Here is a 22415-nt window from a genome sequence, read left to right on the forward strand (position 1 = left end):
GTAAACATATATTTCAGAGAGCATTATTCCAACTGAAACAATCAAACCGGACTTCAAAAAATGAACAGAGACTTAAAACAACAAAAGCAACCAACGGCATCTATTTTAACATTGCAAATTTCTTAGATATTACAGATGTCACCCAACAGTGCGTGCATTTGCTTCCCATATGTGAACAAAACTGAGGCATCACCAGATAAATTTGAATGGAATGTTAATCTTCACTTTAAATTTTTTTTCTTTTCCTAGCTGACGACACAATTTTAGTATTATCATAACGGAGCTTCTGGCTGGAAAAAATTAAATTAATGGATGGATAAAAAAAGCTTAGAAACTTAAAAAAAATAAACAACTTTCAAATATCTATACTTGATGGTGTCAAGAGCCAAGATGAATGTATTTCAATTGCAACTTCCAAACTAAACTCACAAATTACTACCATTATGCTAAGTGTTAGCTACCCCACTGTGCAGTTTTGCTTTGTGAATTTTTACCTTCCTCTATGAACACTTTTAGCCACTGATCGCACAGCCTTTCAATGTTTTCTGCCTTTTCCTTTAAATAAACTGGCTCTGGCTCCTTCCATCTGGTTCCCCTTCCGTCAGCAACCCTGCACCTGTTCACACCTCCTCTCCTGTTGGATTCCACTGAACATTTCCTCCTCTGCCAGGGCTATTCTGGCACTCGCAACCTTTCTGTCATTCAATCCATCTGTCAGAAGTGAACTTTGTTTACCGCAAGCTTCTGCTTTCTTCTTCAAGAAGCAAAGCCCCTCAAGGTCATTGTCAAATGAACTGTCGGTATGGATTTAAATCCTCTACCGCTAACCAGCAGAAGATGAAGTTCTGCTGTGTAATGTAGTTGTGAAAATTACTTTTGGGTTCGGGAAGACAATAATTTGGAGTCAAAGTAGTAAGACATAGTGTTTTAATGATCATTTGTAAAACCAGACAGCTGATATGTATTCCCTTCATGTGTGTCTGCACTTCTTATTATATCAAGTATGAACTATATGTATAAGAAGCAAAATAAAAGTTTTAAAGTGAAATCAAAATATCATAAACAAGTTTACACTATGTAAAAATTGCTTCATACTATATAGCATTAACTTGAGGAATAAATATTTTCACTAATGAATTAGCCAAGGGAAAGAGTATTCCAATTAAGAAATTTTACACTGAAATGCTTAAAATGTACAAATATGTACCATTTCAATTATAAGCTATATATTAACACATAGCTCCACTACTGCTTTGAAAACCTTAACCCATGATATACAAATCAATTCATGTATATTTTAAATTCCATCATTTAAAAAATAAACAATTCTGCTTAAATAATACTCAGATATATGTTGCCAAACAAACACATCATCTATCTAAAGAAATGCAGTTGTATCAATAGGCCAGTTTTGTGAAAGAAATAAACTCATAGGAATTAGGTGAAAACGATACTCTCAATTAAATTTACTCTGTGTCATCTACAGCTATCAAGTACTTACCCTACCTTCATAAATTGAACATGAAATTACTTTATGTTGAATTATTCACCACTCTTTCAGACAACTATATTCTTTAGGAAAAAGGCAAAGCAATGACCTAACTCAAATTTCTTATAAGAAAAAGGAAGATCACTTTTTAGGAGAAAATATATTTTAAACAAAGCACTGTTACAAATGTAAAGCTAAAAGGCACTTTGTTCACAATGTTGCTTTTATAATTTGGAAGAATTACCCCAAGATTTAATCTTATTGCATGTGCTTTTATGAAGTAAAATTAATCAGGTCTGTAAACTTTTCTATATTATTTTTAGAAAAGATAATTAAATATTTTTTCACTGCCACATAATTGAAAGCAGGTTTTATTAATAAAAAGAGTCTAAAAACACGCAATTTAAAATTTGAATCTTAGGTTTGGACTGATTAAATGTAATTTATTTAAAAAGACTTTGTGAGAGAAATTTTTCAGATGCATTTTAAGAAAATTATTGTAATACTAAATATAAAAGGAAAAACCAAAACCAAAAAACGATAGCTTAAAATCCAAGTACAAAGACATTCTTTTTTAGCTCTAATTTCAATTTTATTACTAATCTCCAAAATACTCTATATCCTATAAATCACTCTTAGCTAATATATATAATATATGGATTTTGAACACAAAATATGAATTCTAAGAGGTGCTTTCCCTTTCATCTTCCTAAAACGTAATTTCTAAATAATTCCATTTTATGTGGAAAAAAATTCAAAAATAATATCTAATTTACCCAGCAAGTTTGTTAACACTGTTCCGGGTATTTTTTCCCTTTAGTGTAATCTGTGCTTTGACTGTAGTTTGGTTACCTGGATCCCTGCTTCTGAATAGCATGGAAAGAATACTGCTAATTTGATCACTTCTACGGTCTGATTTGCTATATAAAAGAAAGAAGTATTAGCAAAATGCTAGTTTAATAGAGGCTGCTTAAATTACCGTGAAGGAACTGTTCATTTTTAGCAAATTGCGTTTGAAAAACGCAGTAGTAGTCTTGTTTTGGAAATTTGTATAATAAGAACATAAATAAAAACCACTCAGTTTAACATCACTGATAGTCACACACAGATGCATGAATGTGCGTGCACACACACACACACACACACACACACACACACACACACACTTTTCCCCTCCATAAATACGTAAGAAAAAGAACAGGGAAATAATACTACGATTACTTTTACAAATGAGCTAATTTAAGGAATTCAAAGACTACTGTTAATGTTAATTTGCTTAATTTATAACATGCTTATTTTATCTTTTAAATAGAAAACACTAGGAAAAAGTTTTAGATAGTTTGCTACCAACACGGGAAACACAAATTTTACAGAAAAAAATAAAGAGGCATTGAAGCAATGTTGCCGGGTTGCACTAGAGAACAGGAAAGCCGTTTCTAAGGGCACTGCCAGGTAAAGACCAAGAGCTGATGTCATTCACATTCTTTAACATCAGTTTTCCTAAAACAGCATAGGGATGTAGGATGGAAGGTAAAATATTTAAACTCCTTAATAAAGAACTGACCTTAATTTATCTACATTCTGAATGAGACTAATAGTTCTGCTTTTCTAAGAACTGAAAATGATGAAAATACTATTATTTTCCTCTGGTTTATTGATTTTTCTGCCTATATATTCATGAAGTCTTTTAATACCAGAGGATATTCATTCTTCCACCCCCTTCCTCAATTACCTTAAGGCAAGACCTTCTTTCAGATGTGGAAATATTTGCAGGACTGCAGGACAAAGAACTGAGACATTTTCATAGAGTTGATCAAGGGGGAAAAACAGATTTGCAAGATTCTGTTAAAGAGTAAGAAGAGACTAAATGACAACTTTAAATCTGCCACAATCATTTACTAATGTGCTGCTATATCAAATAAGTCTAATTTTTTGACAGCACCGAATTAGATTTATTGCAGAAACTGCTGCATAAATAGCATATGGCTATGTTATACCACCTATTTCAAATCCTGGTAATGTTTCCCTTCCCCCTTCAAAATGAATAAATTGAGCCAAGCTACAAACCTTCTGCGAAAAAAGAAATATACTAGTTCAAAAACAGATGTAGGCGATCTGGATTTCTTTGTTAAAGTAATAGTTTTAGCATGAATGTCCCACTTCTATATTTAAAAAAACATGACTCCTTAATAAGTTATTAAATTTAGTAAGTCAGTTTTCTCTTCCATTTCTTTCAGAATGACTTAATTTGATTTTTGTTTTAAGGTTTTAGGTTCTGAATTATGCTTACATTTTGATGTTCAATCCACAGTTACACGGGGGAAAAAAGAAGGGCAAGTGGCTCTGAATCAAGCATGGCTTAAATCAGGTTATGAGACATTATTAAGCACAAATGCATGTATTGTATGATTGCTTTTGGTTTTCATTTGTGAAAGACGTGGTAGAAATCATATCAAAAAGTCTTCGCTAATTTTAACTATAGCTTTGATACTGCAAACTCTTTGATGCATAAAATATATAAAGTGATCGTTCCATGTGCCACACTATACACATTAGGACGGCAGAAACGTACAAACTGCAAAAATCAAAGTTCCATGAAAACTGGGATTGAAAACTCACACGACAATTCCGAGATGGACAATTCTTCCTTTCTCAGTCTCTACACTGATACCCACCCAACCCCCAACTGTGATGCAATTCAACTCGATTTTTCTTTTTGAACAAAAGTTTCAGTTCTTCCTTAGATGGGAAAGACATTGCAAGGTCTTATCTCAGACCAATGGGCACACCACTGCAAACATCATGGCACTCGGCTACCCCGCAGACTCCCTCTCTGTGGTCAGTCTTCCCAGCTGCCCTATCTGTTACTGTCTGATTAGTTCTGCTAAGGAGCCCCTCCCCTGCCAGCTTTCGGTGCCATCTGTTCTACACAAGATGGCTGCTGCCCAGCAACCTAACACTGCCCTCCTACCTGGCACCCGGCTACCATCCTTACCCCAAAGTGCTAACACAGGTTCTCACTGCTGGCAGAGTCAGGATTTCATTACTACTACTTTGACAAGTGCAGGGTTGTTTGTAATTTCTCTTTTATCCTGATTTTGATTGTACAACCACCTCCCACTGATTCAGTTTGCTTCAGTTTTGTTGCTCACAGATTTTACTCTCCACATTAATCTCCCTCTGGCATGTTACTGCATCTGTTCCCTTTTTTATTATTAATTTTCAAATTCCCACCATTTTTGACAAAAAGGAGGTAATCTACACTCTGTTTCTGCCCATTTCATTTTCTTTAATTTGGAAGATAAGTATGAAAGCATGCCAAAGAAGTTAATTCTCCGTTAACAGTTTATTTTCTGGCATCCCTAAGCCTTTGTATATGAAAAACAGATAGGAATAAATGTTGACTGAATCACAACAACATAGTCGGAACCATTCCTGAATTTAATGAAAAGCAAACATATGAAACAGCATTTTTAAAGTTTATTAGTTATATGAGTTGTCTCACGCTGTCATTCCTTCTTCCACTTTTAACAGATAATTCTTTGTGGAAATTAGTCTGAGTGCAGGATCTGAGTTTGGGTACATCTATAGTTCTGACATGGGCTCTATTTTCACTGTAGATTAATTTTATTATTCCTTAATATAATTATCATCTTTCTTCAACCCAAACATTGATGATTAATTCACTTGTGAATGATTGCGAATAAATGCCTTATTTCAGAAATAGGCTAAGAATAGAGAATTGCCATCAGTGCAACAAAGCAGAGCTTAAAGAGCCCCTAGGTTGTGGAGCTGCTTCCGTGAGATCTTGTTTAACAAACAGTTAATATCAGGAATGGCAAGATGGTTTTTCCTCTAAAGACAAAGAGGACTACTTAAGATTTAGAAAATAGGAAGTCATATATTTAACAATATACTCTCTTTGTGTCCCTAATTTGTCACCACCACCACCTTGCAAAAAAGGACTTGAGTAATTTGGTCACTGCCCTAACATTTTCTACATTGAGCAACACATTGTGACTGATAATTAATTTTACATGAATTCATATTAATAGCATAGGAGTCCCTGAATAGATGAGCAACATCTCAGATTTACAGAAACCTGAATGAATTTAAGTGATTTTCATACTCACATATATCCTCATAAAATCACAGTAAAGATCTGTAGGAAATAAAGTACAGTAGGAGATTTTTCCAAAGGCGACAGAAGATAACCATAAACAGACCTATGCCCAGCCAGGTGAACCACACTTCAGATCTGCTATTGGAAGATTAGAAAATCTTGAACATTGCTAAAACCCACTTTTAAGGCCCCATCTTGAACACTGCCTAAATCTATCTCTTGCATATATTCCAATAGTGACTTGTTACTTTATTTTATATAATTCTTTTGTGGGTACAGTTATATTTATAACTACTCCCTCAACACAGGGTGCATTCTTTTGGTAAATCCCTTGGCCAACAATAGGCTTCTTGGAGGTAGTCGCACATAGGTGTAAGAGGGATAAGTTACAAAGACACAGGGAGGTACCCTCCCTGCAGGAATTCCTTTGACACTCTCCCTGTGTACCACCCTCCCCATTGCTTGGTCAGGGCAGGAGATGCTCAGCCCTCCCACAGGTGACCTGCGCTTGCTGGGGAGAGGCCACACAGATCCAAGGTGAAGCAGTCTTTGCTCAGCTGGTCATCCGCTTTACAGGCTGCTTCCAAACATTTTCTGACCTTTCTTGTACCCACTCTGAGTTCCTGAATTCAGGGAACCGTCTCCTCTGCTTGTCCAATCTAATAAAATAGTAGCTTAAGAAAAGTTTGTTTACTTGAATTGGGCCCTGCTCCTCCATGAGACATGGCCCGAGACGGGCACTGAGGAGACTGGATATACTCCAAGCCTCCTCTTTTCTCAGTATCCTTAAAATGAGCTTTGATTCCAGGATTTACCAACCAATGAATCACTCTACGATCTACTTGTGGGTATCAGGGAGACATTAAATTACAAGAGAGTAATGCCTAATACTAAGTTGATGATCTTTTATACTTCTTTTACCTTAAATTAGTATTAGAGAGCAGAGCTTTCCTGCAGAAAATTATTCAGACTTAGGGCTACTAGGATAACAATTCTGCTCTTGCTTTTTTTTCTCCTATTTTCATTGAACTTGATGTTCATTGTTTTGAATCAGGCAAGTGGTGTGGACGATGCCTTCTCAGTTTCCTCTGGGCTTCTTCAGAAAATGAATTGGCAGCCACCACCACCATGCTCCAGGCTGTGGGCCTGTGCAGCAGGGAGAAGAGTACATCCCCAGCATGGATTTTCATTGCACACACATTCGGGCTTCACAGACTGAGAGAAGCAAGCCAGGGAACGCTAAGCAGAACCTTCAGAGACACATTCCCTGGCAGCCTCTGACTCTAACCTCCCCTGCCCCGGGCCACACTGAGACCAGGGTTCTTAGCCCATCAAACAGGTGGAGCAGAGTGGGCTTGGGCAACGTGGTGTCCACCAGAGCAAAATGAAATGCCTTGTCTTTCCTGGCTCTCTGACAGCCTGTTCCCTCTGATACTGGGTGGGGGAAGGAAAAGAGGACACAATTTAAAACAGTACCAAGGCTGTCTATTTCAAGACTTGAAGATGTTGGTTGCACATATATCCATTTAAAATTATTTTTGACACATTCTCTGCTTAATTTATTCATGAAAGGAGTATAAGAAAAAAATGAACTTAACTTTTAAATGGAAACTTAAGGCTAAAAATTCCTCAATAATTTGGAAAAAAAAGATACAGTTCACTATGGAATAGCAAGAATACATGTCAATGTTATACCATTCCCTTCAAATGAAGAGATATTGAAAGCTTGGTCTTTTGACCTGAGCTAGTTGTCACCTGAAGAAGAGTGCAGTTCCTTCTGAATTTTTCACTAACAACAAAGACGAAAGGCATGTTTATCCAGTATTTACAGAGATCTTGTCAAACAGCCTGCTGACGAACTTGGTGCTGGAGACACAGAAATGAAAAAGGCCTGCTTCCTGGCCCATGAACTGAGAATTTACAATCCCCAAAGTATTTCTATTTAGCTTTGAATTATGTTTTTATGCTTCTTTGTGAACATGAATCCAGATCACAGGTTCTAGAGTGTGATGGACCCAGTTCAAAGTCTGCCTCCTCCTTCCCCCTGTGTGACTCCTTGTCTCACCCTTCCAAGACTCGGCTTCCTTGGGCTTGTTGTTCTGACTGAGAAAGCAGGGTGTCTAAGCTTCTTGTGTAAAATATCTAATATTTTACAAAGCATTAGCTTTTTAAAATGCAAAAAAAAAGAATTATTAGAAATGTTTTTTAATTTAAAGATACAAAAAAAAAAAAAAAAGAGCACACTGACCATGTACTTGGATATCGTGGCAATTTAAAATGATAAAAACGTTTCCAAACACTCTCACCTTTGGATCTATCTTGCCACAGAGTAGTAACCTACAGCCCACCATGGACCACACTTACTATATAGCACTGTTATAGGAAAACAAGGCACAGTGCTTGGCACGTGCTAAACATTCACCTATGCATCCTTTATATCTCTCTTTTTATATTCTAAGAGTTCTTTAAATAAAACCACAAAGCATCCCTGTGGAGAACTGATCATGCCTCCTTGGATTTATGTTGACAATAGAGAATCTCTCTCAAACCAACATGACAGAGATGTACTCCTCTTTCTCTTTCCACTTCCAACCATCCCTTAGCCAAAGGAAAAAGCAGGGATTGTTAAAAAGACAACAGAAGGGACATCTGCTGTTTTATTTACTCAGGATCCTGACAACCTTCCCCTAGTAAGAGCACCTCCCCTTGCTTAGTACAACTCTCTTCCCTTACTCTTGAGGTTCTGCCAAGGCTGCCAGCCACAGCACCCAAAAGGGTGTGTGTGCACATGAGTCAGCTTTGAAATTTGAACTGAAGGTTCTGAATTGGAAGTGGAGGAGCCAGGATGTCACATTCTTACAGTTTGAAATCAAGGGCATCTCCTTTATGTTTAGTTCAGATTGAAGGATGTGGCTCCATGCTGTGGAAGAACCTGAAAGAATGAGCCAACATTCAGACAGAAGTCGAGCCCTGCGACTGACAGAAAATAACTGCACGATGGTGCCGCCTGGAGTCCCTGGTCCAAGAAAACCCGAGGCCCCAGTCGCACCTGGGTTTTACATGGTCTGGTTATCAAACTAATAATTCCCCCTTTGGGGGTTTCTATTACCTCAACCAAAGAGTCCTGACTCATACTGGTAATCTGAGAGGTCAAACCACTAAGAATGCACTTACCAATAGTTATTAGGTGGAAGCTAAAGGCTCTGGAATGGAAGCCTTAATCACCTCTCCCCAAGTAAAGCACCCATCATAATCGGATAACCTGGTGGCTTCTCTCTTATACTCCTCACTTTCAAAAAGATACGAACACTATAGCTCAAGTTGCTATCTCTCGAGGACATAAGGTCAAATTGTCCCATCTAGATCACAAAAGTAGGTCATAGCATAATACCTATCTTATGGACCTCCCTTAGATTCCTGCTCTAAGAAGTGCTTTGAAGTACATATCATTAAAAACGTTATTTATGTAAAAGGGGAAATACACATTTTAAAGGTAGCCCTGCTGATATAAGCTGGAGCCTAATATGTAATATCATAAAGTAATCTGCCCACATGTATGTAAATGGTAGTCTTGTGAGAGGGATTTAAATTCTATAGCTTTTTAAAGATGTTGGGACATGTCAAAAACAAATACGTGAAGGAATTTCCACTTTTTAATAAAAGCCTCTCTTTCCTCTTGGGTAAAAAAGGAGTGAAGTAAAGGAGAATGATAGTTGTATTACAATGTGTTAAATGACTAAGGCAAATGATGAGCCAAAGGACACTGTTTCTTAGGAAGAGCATAGCCAAGACTACAGTTCACTGACAGGTATTTATATCAGTGTATAAGGGAGCAGCTAACACTAATCTCTATTATAAATTTACGTTACAGATTTTCTTGGTTGTCTTGTAGAAACAATCGCATTAATCCATTTTCCTACTAATTCACATAGAACTACAGACTGATGGATAACTGTATAGGCTTTGCAAGCAAATTGCTGGGTTTCAAATACATACCAGCTGTGCGACCTTAGATGAATTGTTTTGCTTCTTTGTGCCTAGTTGCATCAACTGTAAAACAAGGAAATAATAGTCTGCATCTTACAGGGCTATTGGGAGGGATAAATGAAAAGCACTCAGCTCAGTTCCCAGAGCACAGTAGAGGTTCAGTAAATGATTGCCCCTTGCCTTTAGCTCCTACCTCTATTATTATTTTTTAAAAAGCTACTTCATGTGACATGGTACCAGGCAGACCCTAAGATGAATATATTCTTAACGTCAGAGACTGATACTTGTATGTATTTAACTTACTCTCATGTATGCATGTGTACCTCCCAAATGCCATTTTTCCCTCTGGAATTTACCATGAAACTTCCTTCATTTCCACTTTCCTATATCCAAATGCTACCAAGGATCGCTAAGAAATTACCTGTCCATCTGTCCCTGTAATACTTTATCTGGAATCTCCCTTCTAGATCTTATCATTTATCTTACCAACTCTTTGTGCATTTTTTTTCTTCCCCACTAGCCTATAAGCTTCTGAAGGGCAGCATATGAAGCTATTTTATATCTCCCATCATCCCTAGCACAGTGTCTTGTAACAGGAAACGTTCCATGTGGAGTGAGCAAATACATGAACAGATATCTTTAAATGTACTTCGAAGTTTGTTATTGAAAAGAAAGAAGTTGTTTGACTGCTACTAGCAAAGACATAACTGGGAAGAGAGTAGCCTTGCTTTTATTTTCATGTAGACTGGGCTATGTATGCTTAATGATCATGTTTATTAGGCACTGGTTTCAAACACTGTCAGAGGGGCCATCTTTTAATTACAGAGACCTCTAGTTTAAAATCTTGTGTGTGTGTGTGTGTGTGTGTGTGTGTGTGTGTGTGTGTGTGTGTCTGAGGTTTTCAAGTGAGCATATTTAGGGGAAAGGCATACTACACTTTACCAACCCTACTTGAATTGTTAGAATGGTTATCATTTGATTCGGCTATGCTTAAACAGGTATGTGCATACTACGTTAAAAATGAAAAAAAATTACAAAATCATAACATAGTATAATATGTACAAGAAAAATTCCCAACGAAAACTTTCAATCTTATCTCCATGTCTTATTTTTTACCCTGATATACCTGATAATACATATATATGTATATATTTGTTTATTTATATATCAATACTGGGCTTTAAACAAATAGTCGTAAACTTGCAATATATTAACCAGTCCTATAATAATGACTTATTGAGCTCCAACTCTTTGCAAAGGGCTGAGGTAGGTGCTCTAAAAAATATAATATTAATAAGGCCTCTCCTCCCACTTGAGGAATAATGCATTATAGAAGGGAAGACTAGCAGGTACACAAAAACTTCAGAGTATTAATTTATTTTTTTCAGATTTTCATTTTTCCTGTTTTGAGGAATTCATTCAGTAGTAGGAATTGCCTTCAGCTCTAAGTAGGAAGGATGATTCAGAGGGAAACGTGCTCCCTCTGGCATGGGTCATCAGGGAGGACTACAGTGGAAAAATCAGGATTTCAGGGAGACCTGGAAAAGAAGGTAAGATTACAATAGGGCTAGAGAAGCTCAAAGGGGTATTCTGGGTGCAGAGAACAGTAAAGGGGGAGAAAAGACCAAAAGTTGAAGGAGGGCTGCATCTGCTTAAATCACACGTTGGAAATCAGCATGTGAGAGGATGAAACTGGTAGCAATGAAATAAAACCAGAAGGTTGGGAGCCTGTCAGGCAACCTTAAATGCTGAGTGGTCTGGACCTTCTACAATAGCATGGCACCAAGGAAGGTTTTGAGAGCAGGTAACAGAGTCAAGACAGTGCTTATGGATATCCACTTAGCAGTGGTTGGCACAAGAGACTGGAAGGATGTTAGGAGAGAATTTTCATAACCCTTATGAGAAGCTGGCAGAGCCTAAATTATGATGAATGTAAATGGTGGGTAGGAAGGACATTTCTATGAAATCTCTTTGGGCTTCAAACTAAGGAAACATTTTAAACACAGGATACTCCAAGCAATTTAAATACCTAATATCCAGAAACAGGAATTTAATAATGCATTGTCTTAAATCATTGTTAGAATCATTGACTATCAGAGCTGGAAGGAAACTTGATGATCTAGTCTAACCTAGTTTTATAGGTAAGTTGTGTGGGTTCAAAGAATTAAGTAATTTGTCAAAAGTTGCAAAGGTAGTGAATGCCTGTGAGAAGATACTATAACTCAGTTTCCTTAACCCTAGGATACCTACCAACCGCCCCCCCACACCCTTAGTAAAGTGTGTGGTTTTAATTGTTACTTCACCAAAAGCTACTTTGAATCACTCTTTATTCTTTTCTTATACACTGAAGGTCCCATTTCAGTCTCCTTAGCTATTTTTCCACAGTACTTGAAAACATGGTCCTCTCTACATGCTTTCACCCACTCCTTCAGCTACAATATCTTTATGTAAAAGTATCCAGATCTAAACCTCTCGTCCTGATCTTTCTCCTCATGCTAGATCTACACTGGACATCTCCATCGGAGTTCCGAAATAAAACATATTCTTTCCTCTGCTACTCCTTTTACATTCCCTAGTTGAATTGATGGATCATCCAGTTAACACAGGCTAGAAACTTTGGAATCACCTTTAATTCTAGCCTCTCTTAGCACTACCTTAAATGCCTCTTGAAGATACTATTTCCTTTCCATTTTACTGGCTCAGTCACAGCTGAGGACTACTACTGTACTTATATTCTAATTGGAGTCTCTGCCAATCATCTCTTCCACAACCAATCTGTTTTCACAGTGCCTTTCAATTACCTTCTTTAAATACACATTGGATCCTATCATAGTTCAAGCTCTCTTGACTTCTTACTTGAGTTAAACAGCCTCTCAACTGAGGAACTGTAAATGTTTTCTATAAAGGGCCAGACAATAAATATTTTAGGCTTTGAGGACCACAGTCAATTCTGCCATGGCAGTGCTATACATAATACATAAAGGATAATCATGGTCGTGTCCAATAAAATTTTACTTATGCATGTATAATTTTTATGTGTCATAAAACATTGTTTTTCTTTTTTCCCCCCAACCCTTTAAAAATATAGAAAACATTGATAGCTCATGGACCATAAAAAAACAGATGATGTGCCAGATTTGGCCTATGGGCTGTAGCTGCCACCTCTGTCCTAACTGGCCTTCTTGTCTCCTATAACAACTCTCCAAGTTCACTCTCCACACGGCTGTCTGAGTCAGGATCCCAACCCAAAAAGTTGATCATGTTGGCAGCCCTGATTAAAGTACATCAAGAGTAACTCCAGAATATGGCCCACAAGACCCTTCCTCTGGTTCCTCTCCCCTTTCCAGGTTTACCTCTTGCCAAACACCTAATGTGACTGTAGAGTTTATATTCCCTCCCATCTTTATGTCTTTGCATATATTGTTCCCTCTACCTGGGGTATTCACCCCACCTTTCTCCACTCTGAGGACTCCTATTCATGAACTCAGAAAGCTTTCCCTATCACCTTCAGCGGCAATGTAGAATGAGCCAGTTCTCCTTTATATGTGCTCCTGTGGCAATCTTCACTTCTCTAATTACACTGTTATCACACTCTACTATAATTGCATATATAGATCTGGCTCCTTAGTAGAGTGTGAACAACCTAAGGGTAGGAACTGAGTTTTTTTTTCTCTCTATGTCCAGGGCCATCCAGTGTACTTAAAATATAGTAGGTGCTCAATAAATACTTGTTAAATAAGTGAATGTTATATTTACTAATTGTGTCCTTCAATAAATGAATTTCAATTTTCCATTTTTAAGTCCAATTAGACAATAAAGGGAAATTCCAAAAAAGTGACAGGTTATTTTTCTTTCAGATTGGCCTATGGATTTCTACCCCAGTTTTAATTGTCTTTGCCCTAGAAGATCTGAATCCTTATTGTATCATTACTTTATATCATCTTTTTCATATTTAATTTTAAACTTTGTTTAGAATATGCCACTCAAAATATTTAAATTAGACTAAATGAAGCACTACCTGTGTGGGATTTATTTATTTCAGCTGGTTTACACTGAAAAAGAAAGACATGAAGTTTCCCAGTCACACACTTGAGTATATGAATCAATAAAGAATGGTGAAGGGAAGCAAACTCTAAAAAACCCCAAACTATATATCAGAAATATTTAGCCCAACAACCAAGTCACATTTTCAGTGCAAAAGAGAGATATACACAGTTCCTTCCATTTTTTATTGTCATCTTTAAATTTATGAATGTGGATTTTATAAAACATCAATATAGACTAAGTGTAAAATGCTTACAAAAGAGTACTACTTTTAGAAAATAGGCAATTAAGTTTTATTTTCTATAAGACTAAGTTAAATTTTGGTAGACTTGTTGTAAATAAAGCTCAATAGAAAAAGCTTTCTATGGAACCAAGCAAAACCGTTTTTCTTAAGAACAAAGGAATTAGTTACCACCAGTCCATTTTCAGCAGTTGCTGCATCTTAATATGCTTTACTTGCAAGAAATGGATCTTGTCAGACAGTACAAATTGATACTACACAGGAAAGCTCTCTATGGACTTTGACTTCAGAAATTAACTCTCTGAATGAGACAGAATGGCAAAGGGGACAAAACCAGCATTAATATTTATTTATTGAAGCTCAGCCACACTGAGACATTAAAAGCTGTCCAATTTCTGTGGGTTAGTGGTACTTAGCACACAAATGGTTGGTTCTCAATAGAAGCCTGACAGACAAGAAGAACGATTAACTATCATGATCAAGCTAAATTCCAAAACTTCTAAGATTAAATAACCATAGGAACTATGTTAACATTACATTCTCAGTTCTATAATGACAATACTCTAAATGGGCATTAAAAGAATAGTTACTATTCTGCAATATTAAGCAATTTTTTATCATTAAAGCGTTTCATCTCTTGGGATTTTTCCAGATATCACACATGTATAAATGATTTGTTTTCTTTCTTTCATTTTTTCCTTTCTCTCTTTCTCCTTCTTTCTTCTCTTTAATTGTTTAAAAAGGAAGTTGGTAAACCATTTGGAATATTATCATAACAAAATGTTTTTAACCAAGTTTGATTTTAACAGAACTAGAGGAATCTTAACACTAACCCAAAACTTTGGGAGGTTCACCAACCTCTAGAATATTTTTTTTTCTCCAAATGCAGGCTGTTCAAGTGGTGCTTTTCTCCATCTGTTATCATACCGTGCTCAGAATTACATTGTCATATTTAATGTAAAAGGGATCAGTCCCCTTTCATAGTTTAAATTCAACATATTACTATGATTAGAAGACCAGTGTTTTTCTAATTTATGAATAAACCAGATTCTATAAACTTACATGTGTATTTAGACAAAGTTCTCTCTAAAAACTGAAAAACTCTAAGAATTGAACAAACCCAAAGCCTTGATCTGAAAACTTAAAAATTGTACTAAAACTCAAAGGGAAAAGGAACCCATTTATATGGTAATGTGACTTACCTACAATTTCAGTTTAAATTTTTCTCTGTGTATATTTATGTATGTGTGTGTGTGTGTTTTCAATACAGCAAATTGCCCAATGTTTACTACCAAAAATGTCTTACTGTAATTTAGGGCTGAGCTACATGTTTACTAAAGTTTTATGACAATGATGATCACATCACAATATCTCATGATGGAAGCAATGTAATTTGAAATCACGATAGTGTAAGCATGGTTATAGTAATGGTTTAAACATGAACAGTGCTAATCAATTTCATCTCTAAATTTTACACCTCCTTAGGACTCAGGTTGCTTATTTTGTATCAGTTCCATCTCAGTTTGCATCTTAGAATGTCTTTTACTTTGTCTCTTTCACCACTGACAGTACCTGATTATTTTCCTAAATATATTCCTCAGATACTTCAGTTCAACATTTTTATTAGACACAGAATTAACAGGAGAGGTAGTGTAGTGGTAGAAGAAATATGTCATTTTGCTTATATTGATAGAGAATCACCTAAATATTTGAGCATTGTAGATGAAAGGTTTTGTAATATATCAGTAATTCCCTGCCACACTTATCATTCACATGTCTGGGTGTTTTGCTTACCACATCTCCACTTTTCTTAATATGCCTGAAAACTGTGTGTTAATTGAATGACTAAGACTTAACTCTAACAACTGTTTGGAAGCCTGTGGCAAAAATCAGTGGAATGAAATTGGTGCTATGGTGCATAATGGGATTAGGCAGTACCTGGTGAGGTGCAGTTGGTGCTCAGATTTGCCCAGCAGTTCTGTCAGTTTCAGGCACTCCTCTCTGGCCCGGGTTGCCTTCTGCTGCTCCTGTTCCAAGTGCTGCTTGCTTTCACTCAGTTCTAAACTCAATTTCTCTATTTCCTTAGGTAGAGAGAAGAGGGAAAAAGCATCCTATAAAATATATGCACTTGAATTCAAAATTATCTCATTTTTATTTTTGCCATGAATTTTAATGTGATGAAAAATTATTAGAAAATTTAGGCTAGCTTCCATTTTATGACAAAGGGAACTAACACAGCCCAAACTGCACATTAGTGAGGATTTTTCAGATCGTAAGATTCAGTCTAATTTTAAAAATGAAATGATTAAATGAGAATAGTCAAAATGGATAATCTGCACTTTGAATCTAAGGCTCAGTCCCTTTAAAAAATAATACGAACTTAAAAAGTCACTATTTTTAAAATACAACATTTCTGTTTGTGAGATTAGATCAGACATGTGCAGTGATTTACATCAAATATGAGACTCTTTTTTTTAAAAGATACATTTATGGTTTCATTTGGATGTTTTGAAAACCAAATTAGATCGTAAAATAATTTAAGATATCTTTTAGAAAAATGTGAGGTGTAAAAGAAGGCATCATTATGATGCACAATATTATTTGGAAAACAATAATTTAGGAAAAAAATAAAGCATGAGAACTTTCAAGTGTTTTGAATGTATGACATTTCTGAGCTAAAATAATATTGCATTTTAAAAAGGCAACAAAAGCACTCTAAGATTAATAAACATCTAAAATATACGAAAATTTATGGTAGTTTGTTCTTTGGTCTCAGTATGAAATTATCCTTTTTTTACTGAAACTCAAATATTTCAAAGCAAAAATATGTTACATAGAACATAGTTTAAATAATTTATACATTAAATTACAAATATTTATTTATTATGGAACATCCATAATTTAAAAAAAAAGAAAATAGAAGAGATAAATATTCAGACTCTTAAAACAAGAAAAACAAAAAAGGGGAAAGTAAAGGGTTGAAACGTTTTCAAATTCAGCAGAAAGCAAGAAGCAATTTTAATACACAAAAATGCAATCTACTCTTGGAAAACAAAACCATGTCTAAGTAGAGTTTTAAACTTGGTATTTAAGTACATTCTAATTTCCTCATGTTATTACTCAACATTCTGAACAATCTACAACTATATTTAATATATCAGGCAGGATAAACTAAATAATTTATTTTTCTACATTTATTACACTACAAATATTCAGTTTATCCCCATCAAAACTGTACATTACCAACAATATAATAAAACAACTTACTATAAGTTATTTATTTTAAAAAATCCTAAGTAATAATGAGTATATTGCTTTCATTCAGAGTAGATTTTCTATATCTTTCAGATTAGGATACTAAGTGAAACTGATTTGTTTAAAATATTTTTAACCATTAAAGTTATATCAATATATTTCCATTCATAACTAAACATAAATAAAGAGATGGAAAAATATAATAGAAAAGTCTCCTAAATTTTGTCTAACATTTATGAAATTAACAAAAAAGCAAAGAAATATAGAATTGGAATTATACATTAATTTTAAAATTTCAAAAATTCATTCATTAATTTTTTTACACAGTGCTATATACAAGAATCTATACTAAATATTATGGTGGACTCAGAGAGTTTCCATCTCTACACTCAGGACTTAACAATTCAGTTGAGTAAATGAGACATAAACACACAAAAAGACTACCAAAATACAAAGCATATAAAAAACAACAAATGAGATTTAGAGAAAATCTGTGCTTCAGTAGGCCAGATTAGGGATACACTAGCATGGGCAAGAAAAGTGGGAAAGAAGGTAAGGCCACATAAACTCATGCAATGATAGATTAGACCAATTATGAAACACCTTGAATTCTAGATTTATAAAGCTGTATTTTTCTTATAGAGAATGAGGAAAAAATGGTTTAAACAGGTATGCAATATGAGAGCAGAGCTTCAAAAAACTGGATCAATGTGTATGATCATTAAGATAGTAGAGACTGGCAGTAGGGAGACCACAAAAAGACAGGTGCAATACTCCAAACGTGAGAAGCAGAGACACTTAAAACAGAAGTATAAAGAGAACATGATGAGTATATGTAAATATCAATAAAAGGAGAGCTATCAGGAGACAACAAAGAATTTTGAATTGAGAGGATACAAAAAAATGACAGAAATAGAAAATGTATAAAATTCCAAACTTTCTTCAAAAGAAAAGGTATAAGGACTTCCCTGGTGGTGCAGTGGTTAGGAGTCCGCCTGCGAATGTAGTGGACACAGGTTCGAGCCCTGGTCCCGGGGGATCCCACATGCCGTGGAGCAACTAAGCCTGTGCACCACAACTCCTGAGCCTGCACTCTAGAGCCCACAAGCCACAACTACTGAGCCCGCGTGCCACAACTACTGAAGCCAGAGCATCTAGAGCCCGTGCTCCGCAACAAGAGAAGCCACTGCAATGAGAAGCCCGCGCACCACAAGAGTAGCTCCCACTCTCTGCAGTTAGAGAAAGCCCGCGCACAGCAACGAAGATCCAATGCAGCCAAAAATAAAATAAATTTAATTAATTAAAATAAAAAGAAAATGTGCAACAAGTTTTATAAGTATTTTCCAACAACAACAACGTATGTAACCTTACATTGGTAATTAGGTTTTAAGCATAAAGCAGCTGCTTTCTTAATCTCATGTAATAAAAAGTCAGAGGCCACACTGAAAGTCAGTCAAACACAGAGATAAAGAACATGGGCCCAAGAGTCAACACAAATCAGGGTTTCAGACACAGCTCTGGCACTTTCCAGCTCTGTGACCTTGGACAAGTGACAAAACTCTTATCAGTTTCTTCAGTCTAAAATGGGAGTGATAACTCTAGCAAGCTCCTAAAACTACTGTGAAGATAAAATGAGATGATGAGTACGTAGCAGAGTGCCTAGCATATAGTAAGAGCTGAAAAAAAGACAGCTAGTATCATTACTACTGATTTTTCTCTGTCTTTCAAGAAGAGCAAAAATATAAGTAGAAGAAGAAGACCTGCCTAAGGATATATAGTTATCACTGAGGACTAAGGAGTTCTTGATTTAGTTCAATAAAATTTCCAGATAAAGTCCTATTTTGGAGAAAACTGAATAAAACTTTATTATAATTTCAAAATGCAAAAAGCATTTTTGCTAGGAAGATGGAAAATTACTGCCTGCTTCTGATTATCTGTGCCAGAGAAACAGCTTATTGGTGCAGATAATCAAAATCAACAAATAATCTAACCAGCTGGACCAGGGCTCAACACTTACTCCCTGAGTCAGGAAAATCTGCCATGGCACCAACTCCAACAGTTAGAAGAGGAATCTCTTGCCAGAAATGCCATACTCCCACTGGCAGGGTAACCCTTTGCCTCACCCAACTAGGTCAAGGCTGCTTCCTTGGCTGTATGTAGTGGTTCAGGGATTAAAGACCAACAACAGTCATAGGCCAATTGTACACTACTCTCAAAGTACACTATTAACCTGCAATGTACAATGCAGTTTGATATGGCCATCTTTTGGCTAACCAGGCAAAGACGAGTCCAGATAGCTTTACACTGTACCAAAAGATACACTTCAAGTCATGAATGTAACCACAGGAATAACTAAAAGCAGAAACTGTTAAAAGTGGCTACCTCAGGAGAATAGTACCAAGGATGGGATGTGGAGAAAGGGAGACTCATTACTGTTCATTTATAATCTGTAATGTACCAAATCTTCTTATTAATCATGGTAAACTTTATTATAATTATTTATTAGATTTTCTTATCAAAGTAATGTGCCTAATTTAATTCAGATAGTACACCCATCTCCAAGCCTAATCCTCAATGGCACACAGTATCCACCCTTGATATTTATCTTCATACTTTTAAGTAACAGACTTATAATGCTATCCCTTGATTTTGCTACATTAGATATTATCTACTGACTTCCTATATTAAAAAAGGTAGTGATTTAGCTCTTTTATACCACCCAATATACCTACCTCATCCTCCCATATAACAATTTTGGTTAAATCATTAGTCAGTAGTTCATTCACATTATAATGATTATAGAAATATTATTCACTACTGAGACAAGCATTATTCTGCTTAAATTAATTTTCTTGTAAAACATTTTATTATTTATATAGAATTAATTGCTTGCTTTTTAATAGTTATTTTTCTAGGTAAGTAACATTTTTCCCCAAATGTTCAAACAGGTCACTCAAATACCCATCAATAAAATTTTTTTCAAATAATGAAACATATCAGATAAATCATTAGTTCTGTTAAATTATTTTCCTAGATATATCCTTCTTGGTGACTTACGTCTGGCCTGGTTGATCTCTGTCTTGGGTTAAGCCTTACCCATGCCCCTATTAGAGTTTCCTATTTTCTGGGTTTTAAGTCATCCTGTTTTACAGTTTACTCCCTTTTTTGGTTGAAATACATTCTCCAGGTAACTTTCACAAAAAAGGTTACATGAATAATACATTTTCAAAAAGTATCTGTATGCCTGAAAATGCTGTTGTTCTATGCATACACTTGATAATTTGGCTAGGTATGAATATCTATGCTGAAATTAATTTTCATTCAGGATTTTTAAGGGATTACTCCACTGTCTTCAAGATTGTAATATTACAATTTAAAGGCCCTATACCATTCTGATTCCTAATACTTGGTCTATGATTTGCTTTTTTGTTTCTGAAAGATTTTATAATAATTTTTTTCCCTGGAATTTAAAAATTTTACAATGTTAGACTTTGGGATGGGCCTTTTTTCATGCATTGTGCTAGGTTTTCAGTAGGCCCTTTTCAATCTGGAGGTTTGTTTTCTTTAGTTTGAAGAAATTTTCTTGTACTATTATTTTAAAATATTTTCATGCTATATATTTTAATAATTCCTCTTCCTGGAACTCCTGGACATTGGTTTTTGGCTCTGTTGAATTGATCATCTAATTTTCTTATTTATTTTCTGTATTTGTTTTCTGATTCTAACTTCTGAGATAGTCCCTTGACTTCATGTTCCAAAAATTCTATTGAATTTAAGGAAAAAATTTTAGCACAGTTTTCATTTCCATGAGCTATTTCTTTTTTCATTGTTTTTATATAGCATGCTATTTTTATCTTATTAATATAATATTGTATGTCTCCATTAAAATATTGAAGTATTTTAAATGTTCTCCTCTGCTAATATTGCCTCAGTTTCCTTTTTTGCTATTTATATGTTTTAGACACTCTATTATATAAGAGGCTTTCTTCAAATACATAGTGATACTTGGCTGTCTTTTCATATTTGAGAATGAAGTATTTATGAAAAGTTTGGATGAAATGATTTTTGGGTAATGTAATAGTTTAGATTACTCTTCAGCAAATATTCACTTCTATCACCCTCCCACTGGGATTGGAATACGCTGTCTCTCCCCAGTGACTTTGGGCTTAGCCATGTGATTTCACTTGGCCAATGGAATTTTCATGTCTATAATGAAAGCAGAAGTCATAAATATGTTTATGTGGTTTGACTTTGTTTTTATATTCTGGTGATTCTCCATGAGAAAAGCATGCCCTGGATAGCTGCTGCCCCTTTTGCCTGGACCACACAATAAGTACATGTGGATCAGAACCAAACCCAAACCATAGCTAAGACAACCCACAACCCACAACCTGAAGCAGAGCCACCCAGTCAAATACAGCACAACAGATCAAATGATATTCCAGCTGACCTGAAGGTTGGTGAACATGAGCATAAATGATTGCTATTGTAAACCATGAGTTCCTTCAATATAAAATAGTTGACAAACCACTCTAAAGGAACAAGGAGTGCTACAACTGTATATCATCTTAGAATGTATTTCATTTTTGAAACAACTGCATGAAGCATATAGGGCAGGTATCCTTGTTTTTCCAAATAAGAAACTGAGGGTCAAAAACATTGAATGATTGTCCAAAGAAGTAAATCTAAGTCTTGAACCAGATGTACTGACATTGCTCCTCCACACCAGACCATAAATTAGACAATAGCTTTTAATCTTTTTTTCTTTTCTTCTCTTTTTAACCAAGATCCATAGTAACAAATCCATTTCACATCACAATTTAGAAACATGCACACTCTCCCACATATATGTATAAATGTAACATTTCATAAAACAATATTAATCCTCATTATATGTGAAGCACTCAGACATTTCCTATTCCTTCCTACTTTATTCCACGTTTAAAAAAAAAAAACTTTTGGTTTCACCCCATAAAATCGACTTCATGGTCCTACAATTTAAAAAGTAGGGAAGGAGCCAAGATGGTGGAGGAGTAGGAGGACATGGAGTTCATCTCTCCCCACAGATGCGTCAGGAAGTGGAACAGGACTTCCCTGGTGGCGCAGTGGTTGAGAGTCCGCCTGCCGATGCAGGGGACACGGGTTCGTGCCAACAGCACTGGCTGAACACTAGCAGAGGCCCTCAGACACCTAAAAGGACAAGAAAGACCCCTGTGTAACTGGGTAGGACAAAAGAAAACAGAAGGGAAAAAGAAGAGGAGGGGAAGAGGGACAGC

At 35.7% G+C, this 22415-nt stretch overlaps 1 protein-coding gene across 2 annotated transcripts in view; it reads right to left on the reverse strand.

The window, feature by feature from the left end:
* The window catches only part of LOC112405786 (serologically defined colon cancer antigen 8-like), a 211316-nt gene that overhangs the window by 111379 nt on the left and 77522 nt on the right, over positions 1–22415 (reverse strand). For both annotated transcript variants that reach the window (XM_024754333.1, XM_024754343.1), the window contains exon 7: positions 15823–15965. In XM_024754333.1, the coding sequence (XP_024610101.1) occupies positions 15823–15965 (143 nt within the window). The remainder of the gene's footprint in view (positions 1–15822; positions 15966–22415) is intronic.

Source organism: Neophocaena asiaeorientalis, unplaced genomic scaffold (genome assembly GCF_003031525.2).
Source record: "Neophocaena asiaeorientalis asiaeorientalis breed wild unplaced genomic scaffold, Neophocaena_asiaeorientalis_V1.1 scaffold524, whole genome shotgun sequence".
Classification (NCBI taxonomy): domain Eukaryota; kingdom Metazoa; phylum Chordata; class Mammalia; order Artiodactyla; family Phocoenidae; genus Neophocaena; species Neophocaena asiaeorientalis.